The sequence below is a fragment of the Musca domestica genome, unplaced genomic scaffold (assembly GCF_030504385.1).
Source record: "Musca domestica strain aabys unplaced genomic scaffold, Musca_domestica.polishedcontigs.V.1.1 8, whole genome shotgun sequence".
NCBI lineage: Eukaryota > Metazoa > Arthropoda > Insecta > Diptera > Muscidae > Musca > Musca domestica.
This window is the reverse complement of record NW_026712409.1, coordinates 15,974,750-15,991,034: the sequence shown is the minus strand read 5'-3', so window position 1 is coordinate 15,991,034 and position 16,285 is coordinate 15,974,750. Positions and strand designations below refer to the sequence as shown.

Sequence of the window (16,285 nt, the reverse complement as noted above, 5' to 3'; positions counted from 1 at the left end):
ATTGTGAGTGTTGTCAGCAAGGGATGGGAATAACACATTTTTGTCCTGGATTTTAGTCCTGGGACGAACTATGTTGCATTAATAAGATACTCTATCAGTTGTTCGAAATTAGATTGAATGTCAAAAATTTGAATGATCTATTGAAAATAAATTTAAAAAAAAAAATTGACAATTCGTCGAGGAATCAGTTGTCATTTTTTCTGGGGAGAGCCATGGCTCAATAACAGCATTTTTAAAATCAGACAAAATTTCAGAAATTGTTTACTTTTGTCATTGCTTATTGTTTATTTTGTGTACTGTGATTACAATCACAATAATGCTGGATATCAGCTGTTTTGATGACCATAAAGTCAAAATTTGTTAATCTATCACTGTTTTATGCAAATGTTTTGATTAATGTTACAAATTTTCTTTAATACCATAAGTCACATTAAAAATGGGATACCCCAAGAAAACACTTTATATGCCTCACGTCGTTTCTTATCAACTGTCTGTTATTGGGTGGTTTATGTTTTTATCTCCGCCACCCTTACCTCTAATCAATCGTGATACGTTCCGATACTGCACCACAATTATGATAGTTGGGAATAGACAAAAATAAAAACGAAAGTCATGGTATTCGATTTAGATATGAATATAAACAATGAAATTTTGAAATGATGCAATTTTTAGAACACATTGGAAATTTTGATAAGGAGTTTTGTTTTATTTTTGGAATTCCTATCGAAATTATTTTTTATAGAAAAGATTAGGAGTAATTTTACTTATATTACATTATATTATATTATATTACTTTCAATTTTAAAAGGGACCTATTGTAGGCCTTTTTATGAAATTGTTTTGGGGGATTCCCTGTTTGAAAAGCCGTGTGAAGAAACTGCAACCAACTTCAGACTATTGTCATTTCCAAGCCAATCGTCTGACAACTGTTAAAATTATTCCAGTGACAGATCATTATGTTGTTTACAAGCGCACTAAAGCGTTTTGGTGAGAATTTTCCAGAAAAAAAGTTATTCGTGATGGAATTCAAGCTTGATAGGGTGATTCCTTTATATTTGGCTGGAAAACCACAAGTGGCTATCGTTAGACCACTCCAGCATTTAAATGTGAATAAATCTTTTGTGTGTCGTACCGTCGCTCGTTACCGTGATACTGGTGACGACGTAATGGAAGTGGACGGAAGAAAACAGCAACATCAGCAGATATGATACGACAAATAAAGCAGCGACTTGATCAAAACCCGCGTCGCAGTGGCCGAAAAATGGCTCGTGAGCTGAACATATCGCAAAATATCCCTTTCGGCAAATATTGAAAAATGAGCTCGGGGTAAAGCCATTGAAATTTCAAAAAGTGCAAGAACTTACACTGCAACAGAAAGAAAACAGACTCAAAAGAGCTAAAGACTGGCTTCGCTAGGCCGAAAGTGGTGAACTGTCGAATTTGGTTTTCACTCTCTCTCTCTCTCTCTCTGATGAGAAAACATTAGTTGCCCAGCAGTTTGTAAACAAACAAAATGATCGTATCTACTTGCCAAAGAGGTCAGCTGAAAATGTGCACCTTCGGTTGGCCATCAGAACTCAAGCGCCGGCCATAGTGATGGTGTGGGCCGCCATAACAGCTGATGGTCGCTTTCCGCTCGTATTAATCGCCCGTGGCATCAAAATAAATACCGAATATTATGGTGAAAATATTCTGGAGGGTGTATTAAAGCCTTGGGAGCACACAAACATTTTGGCCGCAGACCTTGGACATTCCAACAGGACTCAGCAACATCGCACTTAGCACGTGCCACCCAAGAATGGTTGCAAAATGAGGTTCCTCGCTTCATTTCAGCGCACAATGGTTACCAAAATCTCCGGATACCAATCCCTTGGACTATTGTGTCTGGAGAATTTTGGAAAGCAAGGTTGGCGCTAAAAAATACCGAAATGTCGATCACCTCAAGCAAGCGTTTCGCCGGGAATGGGCCAAAATACCGCAGAGCAACATTCGAGCAGCGTGTGCAGCGGTTTCATTGGCCATTTGAAGGCCATAATTCATGCCTAAGGTGACCAATTCGAACAAATTTAAACTTATTCTAAAATTTGATGCTATTTCCGACATTTTTGGCTTTAATTCAATAAAATTTAAAAAAAAAAGAAAAAATTTTGGCATTTGACTTTGTTTCCGAATTTTTTTATCTCACCCTGTATCTGCTTATATCCCCTCAAAACAAGCACCTTATTTTGTTCAGCACAGCCATGGAATAATTAATTACTTTATTTAATTTCATAATTTCTAAATATCCGTAAATTTAAATTTCAACGGAATATTGGGAATATTAATTTGCAATGATTTAAAGGCATTCTCGGTGGGATGGTTAAACTCAACGTGGAAGTTACGAATCAGCCGGGCAATACCCAATTCAATTTCCATTTCCACAATACGGCGCCCAATACAGCTGCGTGGCCCAAAACCGAATGGCAAGAAAACAAAAGGACTACTCGGTTTTAGGGACGATTCGGTGGCAGTGCCTTTTTCTTGCCTTAGCCAACGTTCGGGCAGAAACTCATTGGCCCTGGGATAGTAACGTTCATCGTGATTCAATGAAGCGGAGACCATAAATACCTGCTGGCCGGCTGGTACCCGATAACCGCTGAGGACAACATCTTTTTGATTTACCCTTACATTGCCCACGGCCAGGGGATAGATACGCTGGGACTCTTTGATGCAGGCCCTTAAATAGGGCATGTTGCGAAAGGCTTCCTCAGTGAATTCGGAATTTTTTTCGGGGAGAATTTTTAAAATTTCTTCGCGTAGCTTGGCCTGTTTTTCGGGATTTTTGCTCAGGCACAACAGTAAGGCCACAAAGGTGGTGGAGGTCTGGAAAAAATCGATTTTTTTTCAATAAAATTATTCTCAAGAAAGAAAAACTCCACAACCTACCGTATCCACGCCCGCCAGCAGCATATCCATGGCCATGACCTGAGCTATTTTCTTATCCACTTTGAGCAGTTTTTCCAACACGCTTTGTTCACTTTCCGCTTTTGGGGGTACACCAGCCTTCTCCTCGGCCTCCATGCGCTCAATGGCCTCTTGAATATAACTGGCAATTGTGTCCTGCATTGTGTCCATGGCCTTTATTAGTTTCTTATATGTTGGTGTCTCAATATATTTCCATATGGAAGGTTGAAATTCGATTTGGAAACCGAGCGTAAAGAACTCAGTCAGAGAATCGAAAATTTTACGAGCCTTTGGATCGTTGCGATTGTCGGAGAGTAAGCCCAATTGTTTGTCCAGTGCCACAATAGATACCGACTCCAGGGTCCAACGATTAATTTCCTCCTCAAAGGAGGCGGGCACTTCCAACGTTTGAGGGTCACGTATGGCGCGAATTCTGCAAGGGAAACAAAATTTACGGAAGTTTGAGGTGATGATCATTGAAAAATATTTTTTTTTAAATATGACTTGGAAGTTTGGTAGTTCTGGAAAAATGTTTAAAAAAAACATGTTCGAGGGTTTAATAGCCTCAGAAAAATATTAATCTGAAAATAATTTAAAAAAAATTAAAATCCCTTTTTTGGAGGTTTGATAGTCTTTAAAGTCTTTAATGGCCTGTTCGAAGGTCTGATGATCTTGCTCTGTTTGAAGGTTTGATCATATTGGGAAAAATATTCTTGGAGGTTTGATGTTATGCTTAAAAGTTTGATGTTCTGAAAAAATATTTTTTGGAGGTTTGGTACTTTTCTTGGAGGTTTGATGGTCCCTGGAAAAATATTCTTGGAGGTTTGATATTCTTTGTTTGAAGTTTGATGGTGCTAGAAAAAAAATTTCTTAAAAGTTTGATGTGGGGTCTAAAAGTTTGATAGTCCTGGACATTTTTTTGGAGGTTTGATGGTCTGCTCGAATCTTTGATGGTCCAAAAAATATTTTTGATAGCTTAGTGTTCTGCTAGAAGGTTTGATAATATTGGAAAAATATTTTTAGAGGTTTGATGTTCTGTTTGAAGGTTTGATGGTTCTAGAAAAAGTATTCTTGGAGGTTTGATGTCCAGCTTAAAAGTTTGATGGTCTTGGAAAAATATTTAAGGAGGTTCTGTCTTCTGTTTGAAGGTTTGATGGTGGTAGAATTTTTTTTGATGATATTCAAAACATATCCCTGTACATTTGATGGTCTGTTCGAATGTTTGATGGTCCTGGAAAAATATTTTTAGAGGTTTGATGTTCCGTTTGAAGATTTGATGGTCCTAAAAAAGGTATTTTTGGAGGTTTGCTGTTGTGTTTAAAAGTTTGATGGTCCAGGAAAAATATTTTTGGAGGTTTGGTGTTTTGTTTGAAGGTTTGATGGTGCTAAAAAATCTTAAAAGTTTGATGTTCCTTGAACATTGTTTTGGAGGTTTGATGGTCCTAGAAAAGTTGTTTTTGGCAGTTTAGTGTTCCGTTTGAAGGTTCGATGATATTGGAAAAAATATTATTGGAGGTTTGGAGGTCTGCTCGAAGGTTTGATGGCCCTGGAAAGAATATTCTTAAAGGTTAGTTGGTCTGTTTGATGGTTTGATGTTCTTGGAAAAAATATTCTTGGAGGTGTGCTAGTCTGTTTGAAGGTTTGATGGCCCTGGAAAGAATATTCTTAGAGGTTTGGTGGTCTGTTTGAAGGTTTGATGATCCTGAAAAGTCTTTTTTTTTGGAGGTTTGACATTCTATTTGAAGGTTCAATGGTATTGGAAAAAATATTCTTGGAGACTTGATGTTCTGTTTGAAGGTTTGATGACCCTGAAAAAACATTCTCGGAAGTTTGATGTTCTGTTTAAAGGTTTTATGGTCCTGGAAAAATATTTTATGAGGTTTGAGGGTCCTAGAAAAAGTATTCTAGGAGGTTTGATGGTCTCTTCGAAGTTTTGATGATCCCAAAAAAAATATTTTTTGGATGTTTGATGTTATGTTTGAAGGTTTGATGGCTCTGAAAAAATATTCTCGGAAGTTTGATATTCTGTTTAACATTTTTTGCGGGTTTGGTATGCTGTTTGAAAGTTTGATGGTTCTGGAAAAAATATTTTTGGAGGTTTGAAGGTCCTAGAAAAAGAATATTCTTGGAGGTTTAATGGTCTCTTCGAAGGTTTGATGATCTGGAAAATATATTCTCGGATGTTTGATGTTATGTTTGAAGGTTTGATGGTCTTGGAAAAAATATTCTTGAAGGTTTGATGGTCTTGGAAAAATATACTCGGAGGTTTGATGATGTATTTAAAGGTTTGATGGTTTTCGAAAAGAAGTTTATAGAACATTTGATTGTTTTAGTTCAGAGATTTTAAGAAGAAAATATTTTTCAAAAATAATTCGCGTTCGAAGGCTTGATAACCATCGATAAAATGGTTCGATTTATTATTTTTCTAACAATATTGAGAGGTTTGATTCGAAAGATGTTCTTCCAAATATCCAGATTTTATTGACCCAATTAAACAGCATTTACTTACTCAACCTACCTTTCCATTAGCTCCTTGTTGACCTTTGACATTTTATGCATGTAGAGGCGTACATTTTTCGGTTGCATCAGAACTGGATTGACGGCCGAGCGGAAGTTACCCCATTTTTCACCGGCCCTGCAAAAACCCAAAACATAATTTTTAGTAGCTGATTTCTTCACTCATTCCTCTCCAAATTACGTCGACAGAAGTCCCTCGTTGCCTTGATAGAAATCCTTCTTCACGACACTACGATAATGGGCCAATACCTCCATTCCCGGCCGTACCGGGCAAATGCCTTCGTTGCGCAAGACCATTTCAAAATCCTGTGGATTATGAGTGACCACAAATGATTTTTTACCCAACATACCGCGCAGCAGGCTAATGTCACCCAAATCTTTTTTCAACGCCAACATCAATTGGGTGGCATCGAGTTTGGCATATTTGCCACCGGGTAAGAATTTCATCAGCATTGATAGGCGACTTTCGCTGGGTATTGCCTCGAAGGGCTTGGCTTGGGCCCACTCTTTTTGGAAGTCATACGAAGTATCTTCGTTCGGGGACTTGGAAGACAACAAACGGAGCTGTAGAAGTAGAGCAATTTGGGAGAAATTAGTTCGTTTATTATTATTTTGTTGTTGTTGCTGCTTACTTGTTGTTTAATTATAGCGGTTTGTTTATAAATGTTCTCACGATGAGTTAACACATTTCTATGATATTTTAACATGTTTATTGTTGTTGTTATTCATACAAATCGGTTCGGCTAACTTGTTTTGTTTGGCCAATTACGTCCGTTGCTGCTGTCTCTGCGATCGATCCACAGTGTTTGGTGGTCCGGCTAATACTGACCCAAACACAGCATAGAGTTGTTTATTCTCTGTCAATAGATAAGAAATTCCCTCATAAATATGTAAGAGAGAGAGAGAGAGAGAGAGGGGAAATTATTCCCACATTTTCTCAATCATTTTTTTAATAGCACATTGGATCGATAATAGAAATCGATGACTAATAACAACAGATATCGATGGTTGATTTTTATATTTTCTTTTCAAGGACCAACTTAAATAAAAGAGGACTAACAATTTAATTAGCGTCGATTTTTAAAGAATATTTTTTCAAGGATCAATCCAAAGGTGTTTTATAAAAATTTTATCAAGGATAAACAAACCTTTTAACTTGGATTTTTAGAGAACATTTTTGAAGGACTAACAGACCACGTAACGTGGAAATATTTTTTCAAGGACTTTCAGAACTCCAAACGTGGGTTTTTTAAAAATACTTTTCAAAGACTTTAAGACCTTCAAACGTGGAGTTTTATAGAGTAATTTTTCTAAGGCTTTCAGACCTTCAAACGTGGATTTTTAAAGAAAACTTTTTCTAGCACTTTCATTCATTTAAAAGTGTATTTTTTTTAAAAATATTTTTTGGAAGGATTTTAGATCTTCAAATGTGGATTTTTTAAGAATGATTTTTCAAGAACCAACAGACCTTCAAACATGGATTTTTTTACAAATATTTTTAGAAGGACTTTTAGACCTTCAAACGTGGATTTTTAAAGAAAACTTTTTCTAGCACTTTCATTCATTTAAAAGTGTATTTTTTTAAAAATATTTTTTGGAAGGATTTTAGATCTTCAAATGTGGATTTTTTAAGAATGATTTTTCAAGAACCAACAGACCTTCAAACATGGATTTTTTTACAAATATTTTTAGAAGGACTTTTAGACCTTCAAACGTGGATTTTTAAAGAATATTTTTAGAAGGACTTTTAGACCTTCAAACGTGGATTTTTAAAGAATATTTTTAGAAGGACTTTTAGACCTTCAAACGTGGATTTTTAACGAATATTTTTTTAAGGATTTTTAGACCTCCAGACTTGGATTTTTAAAGATTATTTTTTCAAGAACCAACAGACCTTCAAATGTGGATTTTTTAAAAATATTTTTTAAAGTGTCAACAGACCTTCAAACGTGGATTTTTAAAGAATATTTTTTCAAGGACCAACAGACCTTCAAATGTGGATTTTTAAAGGACCAACAGACCTTCAAACGTAGATTTTTTAAAGAATATTTTTTCAAGGACCAACAGACCTTCAAACGTGGATTTTTAAAGAATATTTTTTCAAGGACCAACAGACCTTCAAATGTGGATTTTTAAAGGACCAACAGACCTTCAAACGTAGATTTTTTAAAGAATATTTTTTCAAGGACCAACAGAACTTTAAACGTGGATTTTTAAAGAATATTTTTTCAAGTGTCAACAGACCTTCAAACGTGGATTTTTAAAGAATATTTTTAGGAGGACTTTTAGACCTTCAAACGTGGATTTTTAAAGAATATTTTTTCAAGGACCAACAGACCTTCAAACGTGGATTTTTTTATAAATATTTTTTCGAGGACTTTTAGACCTTCAATCGTGGATTTATTAAAGAAAATTTTTAAAAGGGCTTTTAGACCTTCAAACGTGGATTTTTTAAAGAATGTTTTTTCAAGGACCAACAGACCTTCAAACGTGGATTTTTAAAAATATTTTTAAAAGGACTTTTAGACCTTCAAACGCGGATTTTTTAAAGAATATTTTTTCAAGGATCAACAGACCTTCAAACGTGAATTTTTTACAAAATATTTTTAGAAGGACTTTCAAAATTTCAAACCTGGATAAAAAAAAAAATCAAGGACTTTCAGAACTTCAACCCTGGATTAAAAAAAATTTTGAAGGACTTTCAGAACTTCAACCCTGGATTAAAGAAAATTTTGAAGGACTTTCAGAACTTCAAACCTGGATTAAAAAAAAAAAATTTGAAGGACTTTCAGAACTTCAACCCTGGATAAAAAAAAAATTGAAGGACTTTCAGAACTTCAAACCTGGATTAAAAAAAAAAATTCAAGGACTTTCAGAACTTAAAACGTGGATTTTTTTAAATTATTTTTTAAAGGACCTGTAAACGTGGATTTTTTAAAAATTATTTTTTCAAGGACCTCTAAACGTGGAATGGTTTAAAATTATTTATTCAAGGACCTCTAAACGTGGATTGTTTAAAATTATTTTTTCAAGGATCTCTAAACGCGGATTGTTTAAAATTATTTTTTTCAAGGACCTCTAAACGTGGATTGTTTAAAATTATTTTTTCAAGGACCTCTAAACGCGGATTGTTTAAAATTATTTTTTCAAGGACCTCTAAACGTGGATTGTTTAAAAATATTTTTTCAAGGACTTAGATTTTTTAAAATTATTTTTTAAGGACTTTTAGATTTTTTAAAATTATTTTCTCAAGGACTTTCAGATTTTTTAAAATTATCTTTTAAGGATTTTTAGATTTTTTAAAATTATTTTCTCAAGGACTTTAAGATTTTTTTTAATTATTGTTTTCAAGGACTTTTCTCTTTTTTAAGCTTAATTTATAATTGACATCCAAACGTGGATTTTTTAATAGTACCTTTTAAAAGACCATCAAACGTGTAGTTTTAAAATGATCTTGCCAAGGACAAAAAAATGCATTTTTAAATTATTTTTCAAGGTCACAAAGGCCTCTAAACACTTTTTGTTTAAAATATTTTTGCTACAACTTTCAGACTTGCAAAACCTGGCCAAAATGTTTAATCCAATCAATATTCTTTACAAATATCAAAGCTGATGATGTTTCCTAACTTTGCCACAACCGCTATGAAAAGTTCAATTTCCTTCAAACCATGACCTACATATAACCACACACACTCACTGATAGACAATTTTTAATTTTTTTTTTTTTTTTGAGGGAACTTAATCTCTCTCAACTTTATTTGTGTTAACAGTTTTAATAGAATTTTGTTCAACAACAAAAAAATATATAATAAACTCAATTTAATAGTTTCAAAATCAGTTTAGAATCAATATGCCAGCAAGTCAGTTCAGTTCAGTTAAATTCAGCTCAGCTCTGGTATTCATTGGCATCAAGGGAGTTCCAAATGTTAATGGATTCAATCACGAACACTGGATGCCGCAAATTCACAAAAACAACCCAGTCTATCGTTTTGAACATCGCACCACCAACCCGTATCTGTGAAGGGAGAGAAAATGGAAATTTTATTGAATGTGTTTTGCAAATGTAATGCAGTTAAGGTGAGGATGAGTGGGTTGGGAGAGAGTAATGGCATTGGGAACAATTTAATATTAAAAAGAACATGTCAACATTAGAGTGAATGATGAGAAAAATTGATTTTAAGCCCTTGATTCAAGAAGAGTAATTCTGAAGTTTTGAAAAAAATGTCAGAAATTTTTCTCCCCAGATTTTTTCCTGTACTAAAATATTTAAACATTATTTTAGTACAGAAAAAAAATCGTCTAAAAATGTTTAAAAAAATATGTCGAGTCCTCAAAAATTCTGATTGTTTAACTTAGAAAAACAAAATTCGAGGTTAGAGGGTCCTTAAAAAATCCACAGTAGCAGGCTTAAATGGTCCTTGAAAAATTCTCCGTTTGGAGGTTAAATGTTCTATAAGAAAATCATTTTTTTTCGGAGTTTGATGAACGTTGAACAATACTCTCAAAATAATTGAGTTTAGAGTTTATGGGTCGCGCAAAATATTTTTTTAAGAACCTATAAACGTGGATTTTTTAAAAATATTTTTTTAAGAACCTATAAACGTGGATTTTTTAAAAATATTTTTTTAAGAACCTATAAACGTGTATTTTTTAAAAATATTTTTTTAAGAACCTATAAACGTGTATTTTTTAAAAATATTTTTAAGGACCTATAAACGTGGATTTTTTAAAAATATTTTTAAGGACCTATAAACGTGGATTTTTTAAAAATATTTTTAAGGATCTATAAACGTGGATTTTTTAAAAATATTTTTAAGGACCTATAAACGTGGATTTTTTAAAAATATTTTTAAGGATCTATAAACGTGGATTTTTTAAAAATATTTTTAAGGATCTATAAACGTGGATTTTTTAAAAATATTTTTTTAAGGACCTATAAACGTGGATTTTTTAAAAATATTTTTTAAGGACCTATAAACGTGGATTTTTTAAAAATATTTTTTAAGGACCTATAAACGTGGATTTTTTTAAAATATTTTTTTAAGGACCTATAAACGTGGATTTTTTTAAAAAATATTTTTTTTAAGGACCTATAAACGTGGATTTTTTAAAAATATTTTTTAAGGACCTATAAACGTGGATTTTTTAAAAATATTTTTAAGGACCTATAAACGTGGATTTTTTAAAAATATTTTTAAGGACCTATAAACGTGGATTTTTTAAAAATATTTTTAAGGATCTATAAACGTGGATTTTTTAAAAATATTTTTAAGGACCTATAAACGTGGATTTTTTAAAAATATTTTTAAGGATCTATAAACGTGGATTTTTTAAAAATATTTTTAAGGATCTATAAACATGGATTTTTTAAAAATATTTTTTTAAGGACCTATAAACGTGGATTTTTTAAAAATATTTTTTATGGACCTATATACGTGGATTTTTTAAAAATATTTTTTAAGGACCTAAAACGTGGATTTTTTAAAAATATGTTTTAAGGACCTATAAACGTGGATTTTTTAAAAATATTTTTTAAGGACCTAAAACGTGGATTTTTTAAAAATATGTTTTAAGGACCTATAAACGTGGATTTTTTAAAAATATTTTTAAGGACCTATAAACGTGGATTTTTTAAAAATATTTTTAAGGACCTATAAACGTGGATTTTTTAAAAATATTTTTAAGGATCTATAAACGTGGATTTTTTAAAAATATTTTTAAGGATCTATAAACGTGGATTTTTTAAAAATATTTTTTTAAGGACCTATAAACGTGGATTTTTTAAAAATATTTTTAAAGACCTATAAACGTGGATTTTTTAAAAATATTTTTTAAGGACCTATAAACGTGGATTTTTTTAAAATATTTTTTAAGGACCTATAAACGTGGATTTTTTAAAAATATTTTTTAAGGACCTATAAACGTGGATTTTTTTAAAATATTTTTTTAAGGACCTATAAACGTGGATTTTTTAAAAATATTTTTTTTAAGGACCTATAAACGTGGATTTTTTAAAAATATTTTTAAGGACCTATAAACGTGGATTTTTTAAAAATATTTTTAAGGACCTATAAACGTGGATTTTTTAAAAATATTTTTAAGGATCTATAAACGTGGATTTTTTAAAAATATTTTTAAGGACCTATAAACGTGGATTTTTTAAAAATATTTTTAAGGATCTATAAACGTGGATTTTTTAAAAATATTTTTAAGGATCTATAAACGTGGATTTTTTAAAAATATTTTTTTAAGGACCTATAAACGTGGATTTTTTAAAAATATTTTTTAAGGACCTATAAACGTGGATTTTTTAAAAATATTTTTAAGGACCTATAAACGTGGATTTTTTAAAAATATTTTTAAGGACCTATAAACGTGGATTTTTTAAAAATATTTTTAAGGACCTATAAACGTGGATTTTTTTTAAATATTTTTAAGGACCTATTAACGTGGATTTTTTAAAAATATTTTTAAGGACCTATAAACGTGCATTTGTAAAAATGTTTTTTAAGGATCTATAAACGTGGATTTTTAAAAAAAATATTTTTTAAGGATCTATAAACGTGCATTTGTAACAATATTTTTTAAGGACCTATAAACGTGCATTTGTAACAATATTTTTTAAGGACCTATAAACGTGGATTTTTTAAAAATATTTTTAAGGATCTATAAACGTGGATTTTTTAAAAATATTTTTAAGGATCTATAAACGTGGATTTTAAAAAAAATATTTTTTAAGGATCTATAAACGTGGATTTTAAAAAAAATATTTTTTAAGGATCTATAAACGTGGATTTTAAAAAAAATATTTTTTAAGGATCTATAAACGTGGATTTTAAAAAAAATATTTTTTAAGGATCTATAAACGTGGATTTTAAAAAAAATATTTTTTAAGGATCTATAAACGTGGATTTTAAAAAAAATATTTTTTAAGGATCTATAAACGTGGATTTTAAAAAAAAATTTTTTTATGGATCTATAAACGTGGATTTTAAAAAAAAATTTTTTTATGGATCTATAAACGTGGATTTTAAAAAAAATATTTTTTTAAGGACCTGTAAACGTGGATTTTTTAAAAATATTTTTTTAAGGACCTATAAACGTGGATTTTTTAAAAATATTTTTTTAAGGACCTATAAACGTGGATTTTTTAAAAATATTTTTTTAAGGACCTATAAACGTGGATTTTTTAAAAATATTTTTTAAGGACCTGTGGATTTTTTTAATTATTTTTTCAAGGACCTGCAAACGTGGATTTTTTTAAAAATTATATTTCCAAGGACCTGTAAACTTGGATTTTTTAAATTTTATTTTTTCAGGAACCTGTAAACGTGCATTTTTTTTAAATTATTTTTTCAAGGACCTGTAAACGTGGCTTTTTTAAAATTTATTTTTTTCAGGTACCTGTAAACGTGCATTTTTTTAAAATTATTTTTTCAAGGACCTGTAAACGTGGCTTTTTTAAAATTTATTTTTTTCAGGTACCTGTAAACGTGCATTTTTTTTAAATTATTTTTTCAAGGACCTGTAAAAGGGGATTTTTAAAAAATTATTTGTTCAAGGACTTTTAAGGACTGTGGTTAAGGTATGTAGGTGGTTTTGGAAATGTGTACTATAATTTTTCGAAAAGTACTAAATAGTGCTATATTATGGTATTGGGTAAAGGTCAATTTTGATATTGAGGTCTTTGATATTCAATTGGCATTGAGAGAATGGAATGGTGAGCTGTCGAATTTGGTTTTCTCCGATGAGAAAACATTCGTTGTCAGCCGTTTGTAAACAAAAAAAACTGATAGTGTTTACTTGCCAAAGAAGTCAGCTGAAAATGTGCACTTTGGTTGGCCACCAGAACTCAAGCGCCGGTCATGGTGTTGGTGTGGGCCTGCATAACAGCCGATGGTCGCTCTCCGCTCGTATTAATCGACCGTGGCATTAGAATAAATGTCGAATATTATCGTGAAAATATTCTGGAGGGTGTTACAGGACAGGAGCACGCGTCACCCATAAATGGTTACAAAATGACGTTCCTCTCTTAATTTCCAGCGCACAATGGCCACCAAAATCTCCGGATACCAATCCCTTGGACTATTGTGTCTGGAGTATTTTGGAAAGCAAGTGCCAAATGTAATCAATTCGAACAAATCTAAATTTATTCTAAAATTTGATGCTATTTCCGACATTTTTTGTTTTCAATAAAATTAAAAAAAATGTAAAAATTATGGCGCTTGACTTTGTTGCAGTTTTTCTTTTTATCTCATCCTGTATAAGACCATGAAATTAAAAAAAATGTAAAAATTATGGCGCTTGACTTTGTTGCAGTTTTTTTTATCTCATCCTGTATAAGACCATGAAATTCTGAAATTTTAATACGATGTCTGAAATTTCGATTGAAAAATATTTGTGGATCGGAACAAAATGTGCATTTTGTGTACTAATAGGGCCTAACATGAACATTTAGAACAAATGTTATTTTTGAGGTGGACTTTTCGCCGACGAAGCAGAGGGTCAGTTAGGCCTAAAAAAATTTTCCAAAAAATTCCACTTTCATGAAAAAACTGTCTTTAAAAGGAGCATGGTCTTAAAAATTCCTTAAATAGCTTCCAAAAGGATTCCAAATTTAATATTCCATTGGTATTTGAAAAAATATTCCTAAAAATTCTACGTATGGAGATCTGCTAGTCCTGAAAAAAATATTTTTTTAAAAAATCAAAAAAAAAAAAAAAACTTGGAAATACCTCGGTTGGTCCCACCAAAAATATTCCTTATAAATCCCTTAAATATCGATGGCCCTTAAAAAATATTTTTAAAAATCCACGTTTGATAGTTCTATGGTCCATCAATTTTTTTTGTTCCAAATATGACATTCTATTGGTGGTTTCTAAAAAAATATTTTTGGGGATCTGTTAGTCCTTGGAAAATTTTTCATATTTGAAAAATTATTCTTGAAAGTTCTGTTGGTCCTCTAAAATATTTTCAAAGTCCAGGTCAAGAGGTCTATTGATCCCAGGAAAAATGTTCATGAATTTATTTATGATACAACTGGGCGTATAATTAACAAAAGCGATCATACGCACCATGGAACCCCTTTTTCATTCAATTTGAGAAATTTTTTTTTTAATTATTTCCTAGGAAGTAAGTTCGTAAAAAGGGCATGAATTTAATTATGGTACATCTGGGCGTATAACTAACAACAGCTATTATACGCACCATGGTACCCCTTTTTCTTTCAATTTGAAATTTTTTTTCTGAAATTATATTTCCTAGGACGTAAGTTCTTAAAAAGAACATGAATTTAATAATGGTGCATCTAGGCGTATAACTATGGAACCCCTATTTTTTGAAATATGAAATATTTTCTCTTAAATTTTATTTCTCAGGAGATTTTTCGTATTATTGTTTATTTCCCTCACTCCACCCTAATATTCCTTTTGAAAAATTCGAACACGATACAAAAACTTCAACAAAAATAAATCATATAATTAAAAATACAAACTTGCTATGGACATACCACCGCCAGATATCCAAGTGGTGAACTCATTTCATTCTTCGTTGTTGACCACAGCATTCACTTCCAATGGCATTTCGTTCGATTGCATTTGGTTTTCCGCCTGGTAGTTGTAATCGTGATAGTCTCTGATATCTTCGCCTGCAGGATGGTGCTGTAGTTGTGAATCATTTGCATAATTGTGCAGGGTATTATCTTGGGGTCGGCGGGCTGGTGCAGGATAATCTCCCTCGATTTTCGGATTGAATGGTGCACCAGAAGCACCACCAGCAGCAACCACATCAGTCTCAGAACTTAAAATATGACTGCTGACCGAGGATGAAGAGATTTTCAGCAAGGATTTCAGTTTGGTGCCATGGTATTTGTACTGTGGAGGAGAAGAGAAGAAGAAAAATAAGGAAAAAATGAAACGGAAATGGAGTACAAGTCATATTAAAAATCCATACTCAATGGACACTGGACATCATGTCATGCTGTAAAAATACTCGGAAGAAATCAAATACCAGAAACTATGCTTTATTTTTCCTTCTGCTTTTTTTTGATTTCAGGCCAAGCATGGATTATTTGTCATTGACATGATATTAAGGGGAAATAATATAGATCTTCATTTTGGCAAAGCATTCGCAGGGACATGTTACAGGCAATGCTGGATAAATGCAGTTCAAATAAGTGAAACGAATACAAAAATGCCAGAGAATATCAATTTAGCGACTGAATAACTAGCGGCTGAAAATTTTTGTTGTTAAGTAAATTTTTCGGATCATTATATACTCAGCCATTTGGCTATCATTTGATACGGCCAAAACGTTCCTCATCAAAATAACGGTCCTAGGTCTCTTTGGACCAAATCCCTTTCAGGACGTTTGGAGTCGAGTCAGCAAAGTTCGTCCGTCCGTCCGTCTGTCTGTCTAACAGGAGCGTACTATAACTTTCGAAGGGTGTCTCCGATTTGATTCAAACTTGGTATATCGTAATATTATTATCAAATTTAGAACGAGTCTGGAGATCAGAAATATCGGTCCACTCCTTCTGGTACCTCACACAAAAAAGTTCGAAATTTTCAAAGAAAATAATTTACTGCACAGAAGGAGAAAGGATAATCTGATTTTGCTCAAACTTTGCAAATCCTAATATTTGCATAAGTGCTAGGTCAGGTGTGAAATTTGGATATATCGGTCCACTCCATCTAGTACCTCCCACACAAAGGGTCAACATTTTAAATAATTATAACCCTTATAAAATGTGATGTAAAAGTCCGATTGTCTCCAAATTACACATTTCACAATATTTTTATTAACCTAAGGTCGGGGGTGAAGATGG

At 32.0% G+C, this 16,285-nt stretch overlaps 2 protein-coding genes across 3 annotated transcripts in view; both read right to left on the bottom strand.

Annotated features, from left to right (window-relative positions):
• Positions 1-2,241: 2,241 nt before the first annotated feature.
• Positions 2,242-6,292, bottom strand: LOC101889672 (cytochrome P450 CYP12A2-like). Its single transcript, XM_005177016.4, has 5 exons — positions 6,093-6,292; positions 5,642-6,024; positions 5,462-5,578; positions 2,926-3,376; positions 2,242-2,862 (listed from the first exon to the last, which is right to left on the bottom strand). Exons 1-5 carry the CDS (start codon positions 6,165-6,167, stop codon positions 2,278-2,280), a joined length of 1,611 nt encoding a protein of 536 aa, XP_005177073.1. The 5' UTR covers positions 6,168-6,292; the 3' UTR covers positions 2,242-2,277.
• A 2,932-nt stretch (positions 6,293-9,224) lies between these two features.
• LOC101900010 (Bardet-Biedl syndrome 4 protein homolog) overlaps positions 9,225-16,285 on the bottom strand; it is an 84,393-nt gene continuing 77,332 nt past the window's right edge. Inside the window, exons 10-11 of one of the 2 annotated variants that reach the window (XM_059131048.1) lie at positions 14,954-15,332; positions 9,225-9,475 (exon numbers count right to left, since the gene is read on the bottom strand). In XM_059131048.1, coding sequence (XP_058987031.1) covers positions 15,000-15,332 — 333 coding nt within the window. In that variant the 3' untranslated portion in view covers positions 9,225-9,475; positions 14,954-14,999. The remainder of the gene's footprint in view (positions 9,476-14,953; positions 15,333-16,285) is intronic. The other variant, XM_059131047.1, reaches the window with a different exon arrangement.